The sequence below is a fragment of the Aegilops tauschii genome, chromosome 7 (assembly GCF_002575655.3).
Source record: "Aegilops tauschii subsp. strangulata cultivar AL8/78 chromosome 7, Aet v6.0, whole genome shotgun sequence".
Lineage (NCBI taxonomy): Eukaryota > Viridiplantae > Streptophyta > Magnoliopsida > Poales > Poaceae > Aegilops > Aegilops tauschii.
The window spans coordinates 262,535,389-262,541,547 of NC_053041.3; the positions used below are offsets into that span (position 1 = coordinate 262,535,389).

At 44.1% G+C, this 6,159-nt stretch overlaps 1 protein-coding gene across 1 annotated transcript; it reads right to left on the minus strand.

The window, feature by feature from the left end:
- Positions 1-1,499: 1,499 nt before the first annotated feature.
- Positions 1,500-4,085, minus strand: LOC109735910 (protein DETOXIFICATION 49-like). Its single transcript, XM_020295111.3, has one exon. It carries the CDS (start codon positions 3,790-3,792, stop codon positions 2,230-2,232), a length of 1,563 nt encoding a protein of 520 aa, XP_020150700.1. The 5' UTR covers positions 3,793-4,085; the 3' UTR covers positions 1,500-2,229.
- Between the last annotated feature and the right edge of the window lie 2,074 nt (positions 4,086-6,159).

The window sequence follows — 6,159 nt, forward strand, 5'->3', positions numbered from 1 at the left end:
ATGCCTTTGCAAGTTCTAGTTCATTGAGCATATAATGGAACAATCACATGACAAATGTATGACAACTGGATCCTCATAACATTTTTACCTTTTGAGAACATCGCAAATTTACTTATGTAGCATGGTAAATTTTCCTTTATTCCCATGGAAAATTTCATTTTTAATTGCCATTGCAAATTTTACTTTTATTTCCCACATGGCAAATTTACTTCAACATACAAGGCAATTTTTTTCCATGGCAAATTTACTTTTGTTTTGTCATGGCAAATTTACCTTTATTGCCATGGACAATTTACCTTTACTTTCTAGGAAAAATTACCTTTATTGCAATGGCAAATTTACTTCAACATACAAGGCAAATATCCTTTTTAATTTTCCCATGGCAAATTTACATTTGTTTTTTTATGGCAAAATTACATTCATTGCCATGGCAAAATTATGTTTACTGTCAAGGCAAATTTACATAAAAAATACATGGAAAATTTTGCTTTTAGTTTTGCCATGGCAAATTTAACTGTATTTTCATGGCAAATAAACCTTCATTTTTGCCATGGCAAGTTTACTTTAGGATACATGGAAAATAAACTATTTTTTTGTGCGTAGCATTTTTTCCTTTTTATTCTTTTAGAGCAATGATAATTTAACGGTATTTTTGTTTTTCATAAGTCATGGGCAAAATTAACATACATGGCAAATGAACTATTTTTGTACGTAGCATTTCGTAATCTTTTCTTATATTTAGACCAATGGGTTTTTAGTTGTAATTTTGTTTTGCATAAGTCATGATCAAATTTTTCACATTCAATTTTGTCAAGAAGTCTGTTTGGACATCACGGCAAATACTGAACCTTCTGTAATGTAACTTTTGATTTTTATAAATATATAGTAGTTATATTCACTAGAGCATGGCAACCTTTTTATCGTGTAGTGAGGATTTCCTAGATTAGTTTTAGGTTTATTTGGTCCAGTTGTTTTTTAAAGGTTTTTTTTGTTTTTCTATATACTCGCTGGGAGAGGCAGGAGCACACGGGGAATATCTGGTACTCCCACCCCTAGGGTGCTCCCGGTGCTCCAAACTCTGTAGCACATATTAAAATGTTCAAAAAATTCTGAAAAGAAATCCGACACTTGGCACAACATCAATGTATGTTGTCATAAAAATTCAAATTAAAATTCGAAACATTGCTCGAGATACACAAATTATAAAATGGACATCAATGTGAATGAGCCTAATCTAAAGCCCAACTTATGTTGTGTACTATTTACTGTCGAATCTGTAATTTATGTTTCTCAAGCTATGTTTCGAATTTTGATTTCAAATTTTTGGACAACATACTTTTATGTTGTATCAATGTGCTGGATTTTTTTCAGAATTTTTCAAACATTTAAAAATGTGCTACCGAAATTTGGAGCACCGGGAGCACCATAGGGGTGGGAGTACTAGATATTTCGCCAGGAGCACACAACATTGCAATTATTTGTTTTTTCTCTTACATTCTTCACGGGGTAATGACATTATTTGGGCTTGTCCGATGGGAGGCATTTGGCTGGCCCACTGCAGGCCATCTTTTTTTTTGGACTTCATTGCAGGCCATCTGGCTGCACTTGGTTAGTGCCGTGGGAGTATTGTAGCGAACTGACGTTTGCTCGAACCAATCGTTCGATCTGCCGAAAGTCAGTTCGTTATCCGGGACCAATATACAAAGCAAAGGAACCCGTGCAATTGTGTATTATGGCCCTGTTTGGTTCATAAATCCTAAGACTTTTTTTAGTCCTAACTAAAAAGGCTCTAGTCCTAAAAAGTCTCTACCTGTTTGTTTTCAGGGATTAAAAAGTCACTAGTCCCTCCCTAAAGGTTATTAAATGACATGTAAAAGACCATGTTACCCTAGTAGTCCCCCCCAAAGGTTATTAATGGGTGCAGGGAGGGGCATTGTTGAAAAATCCCAAAAGGTGCAAAAAAAGACTCTCCTTGAGAGTCTTCTTTATTTAGTCCAAAAAACAACCTCCTGTTTGTTAAAAAGTCTCTAGGAGGGACTTTTTTTTAGTTCCTACACCAAAAAGTCCTGGAAACAAACACCCCCTATGCTCCCTCAATTCAACGAGGGATGCATTGATAATTCTGCTGCCTATTGTTCCACATCCTAAAAATGCCAATGGACAACTGAAAATTGAAGGTGAAAACGAAAAAAAATACTGATATATAAATATAAAGTACTCTATGCATATTCAACTTAGCACAGTCACCACGAGCAAGCCGTTGCCCGCCATCACACTGTCTGCGTCTGCATGGCAGCTTTTGACGTCGCCATGGGCCTCCGCGCCGGTCAGCTCGCGCGCGCGAACGGCCTGATCCTCCCAGTCGGTGCGCTGCACCGCTCGCAGCATCAGGGCCGCGCACACCAGCTGCGCCGCCAGCATGCCAGCCCACATGCCCCGGAAGTCGAGCCGTGCCGGCCAGAACGCCAGCGCCAGAGCGGCCGGCATGCCGACGCCATAGAAGGCTGAGGCGTTTATCCTCGCGGCCTTCCCCGGCCGCGCGCTGCCGCGGAGCACGCCGCAACCCGCTGTCTGCGGGCAGTTGCCCAGCTCGGCGGCGCCGAGAATGGGCAGCGCCACGGACGTCAGCCGGAGGATGGCCGCATCTGCGGTGAACATTCGCGCCCATACGCCCCTCACGGACGCCGCGAATGCGCACGCCACGAGGCCCAGCGCGGCGCCACAGGCGAGGCCGACGCGTGCCGCAAGGCGCGCACGCTCCGGCCGTCCCGCGCCGAGCTCATGCCCGACGCGCGTGGACACGGCGCAGCTGAGGGAATGCGGGAAGATATACACCAGTGACGTGGTCTGTATGAGTATTCCCATAGTTGCCACCGCCGCTTTCGGGTCGGCGAGCACGCCGCAAAGCATGACCATGATCTCGTACCACCACCACTCCAGGCATACCGACATGCAGCTGTGAACGGAGAGCCTCACCAAGCGGCCCCATTCCAGAGCAGGTTCCTCCATCGGGGACAAACATGCACCATCTTTGCCATCGCTGCCGCCATTGCCATGGGTTACTCCGGAGAAGTAAACGTAGGTCACGAGGAACAGCAAGAAGTTTAGGTTGGTGCAGACGGCTCCGAGGGCGACGCCGCGGATACCGAGGTGGAGACCCTGCACGAGGATGCAGTTGATGGGAACGTGGAGCAGGAGCGAGGCGGCGGCTGCGTACGTGATCGGGAGCGTGATGGCCTGCGCGCGGAGGTACACGCGGATCGGGTGGAGGAAGGACTGCACGAGGAGATCTGGCAGCGAGCATATGATGAAGTCGTAAGCAGCGGCCGCAATGTCGGGGTCCTGCCCTGTGGCGACGAGGATGCGGTGCATGGCGACCCAGAGCAGGCTGACGGGGATGGACGCGACCAGGAGCAGCGAGACGGTGCGGCGGAGCGCCGCGGCGAGGACAGACGTGCGGCCGGCACCGAACGCCTGGCCGCACACCGGGTCCATACCGGCGGCCAGCCCGGAGAGCACCGAGTAGCCGGTGATGTTGGCGAAGCCGAGCGCGAGGGAGCCTCCGGCGAGTGGCAGGCGGCCGAGCCGGCCAAGAAAGATCATGGACACTAGGGAGCGCGCGTACATGAGCAGCCCCGCGCCGACCATCGGCACGGCGAGCCGCACGATAGAGGCCACCTCGGCACTCGCGCCGCCGCCGCCTCGCGCTTTCTTTGGCCGGTCATGCAGCACGGGTGGCTGGAGCAGAGCCTCGTGGACGCATCGTGCTTGCTGCTGGGAGCAATGGCACATTGCAAATTTGCAGTGTGTTGCGTGCGTGCGTGTTGTTTTGGCAGCAGGGTGCGTGCCAGATGCTAGCTCAGGTCAGGGCTTTGCTTGCGTAGCTATCCATGGTGGCTTTGGATCGTATATATAAACCGTTGTGCTGACATCCTTTGAAAACTTCCGGTGTGTTTCCGTCCCATATTTTTGTGTGGGGCCTACAATATTACGATTTGCTAAATATCAATTGACCCAGACTTAGCCATCGACTTTATTAATAGTTTTACTAAGTCTCAGTCGACTTAGACTTCGTTATGTCTTGATCGATAATATCCCTTTTTTGATTTTACATGAAGATTTGTGCAAAAAAAATTACTTTTATTTTTTTATATATTATATCACTTGATTGAGACTTCCTTAAGTCTGAGTTTTATTAACCAGTGGGTCATCGAGGTTTGCTTGTGTTAGTTTCTTTTTTTCTTTGGAGGGGTAATGCTTGCTTCTTTAGGGGTCGAATGGTATGCTTATGACTAGCTTGTCTTTTTTTCCCGAGAATCATGACCAGGGCTGTTTCTATCGTAGCAGATGGTGCCATGGTGGGCTATCCCTTGGGGTCATTGTCCATCCATCCTGGCCTTTTTTATGTGGGCTATAGGTTGTGGCTTGCTGTGTTATTTTTTTTCTTTTTTTTCTCATAGTTTATCCATGTAACTGTTTGGATTCTCTAATGTAAATGTTTACTCTCCTTTTGATAAAAAATGTTTATTCTCCTCTAAAATTATATTTAAATGTTTACTCAAAAACTAAGGTTTCCCCCTATGAATTAATATATGGAGGAAAAGCAGAAAAAAACATAGCGGTTGGTAGTTCTTAGGGCATCTCTGATATTGTTTTTAGGTGGCATTTTCTTTGTTCTTTTTACTTTTTAGACGCATAATATTTGATATATTGAAACTGCATCTAACCTTTTTGTGCAACTAACCATATTAGAATGGCATTTTGTATTTTATTTTATGGTAATTTATCAAAGTACAACTAATCTATGATACTCCTACATGTTTTTCTTCTACCTTATTTTTTCGCGACTCTAATTTTTTATGCATTGTATACTTATATATTTACTATGTACTCCCTCCATTCACAAATATAAGATGTTCTAAATGTATTTGTTCACTCATTTTAGTCCATATGTTCTATTCAAAATATCCAAAACATCTTATATTTATTTGAGTATACCGAATTATTTACCTATCTGTTGGTTCTTAAGTAGGGAATTCCTTCATCTCGGGTGAGGCAGGTAATCTGCCATAATTTATTTCCTTTTACTTATACTCCCGTTATGATGGAAATAGAAAATTTTGATGATAGTAATACTTGAGAGATAGTTATTAATGTCTTATAGCTCACAGTGTGAACAGTGGGGGTATTATTTTTAAAATTCTAAATAAGACTAACATATAATGTGTGTGTGCTAGCAGCGTTTGATGCTAGGGGTGGCTGGATGATGGCATTTTAATTTCTTTTTGAATTTTTGTCTTGTTTCTACCGTTGCATGAGAACGATATGCAAAGACGATCTTCAGGAGGAAATGTTTCTAGTTGCTTGTCCACCTCTCGACATGTAGTTGCCCTCGATGGCTTCGAGTTTCATGTTTGTTCTCGACACGCAACTGCCCTTGGTGGTAGCCAGTTGCATGTCTGCCCCTCGACATACAACTACAACTGGCACAACACAACTGTAACTTATGCGCGAGGGGTGGTGGTGGTGTCTTTTTTCTCAATTGGATATCCTCCCTTGATAGGCAACTTCCCTTGTCGGCATCTAGTCGGATGTCCACCCTTTACACACAGCTACATCCGATGGTAGCCAGTTGCATGTCCACCCCAACTGTGTGCGCGCACATGATTTGGCCCTAATGGAAGGCCTAACACACACCTACAAACTCACAACAAGGCTATATATGGATCTTGGTGCGATTAGTGGCACAAAATATCAAGAAAATTGAAGTCCAAGATATTGTAAATGTTGAGATTAATCCAAAGGACTCAAAATGCAAAGAAAGTGATCACAAATATAGAGGAGGGCAATAAAGAAACACACATGGTGGGATACTGGGGCTTGTGCAACAACATAGATGAGCAATATAAAATTGCCTAACGAAGACTAACTTGTGTTGCACAAGCACAAGGAGAGACGCTAGCTTGATTGCACATTTGGGCACGATTCACCACTTGGCACCAACCTACATATGCAAGCAAAATGTTTTCCTATACCATGTATCCTCATGCACAAGTATATCTTTTCATGCTCAACTCTTTGCTTATAAGATTGATCATTCTTGCTTGCTTAGAAGTTTTTTTTTTGCATTTTCTCTTCCTTTCCAATATTCTTACTGAG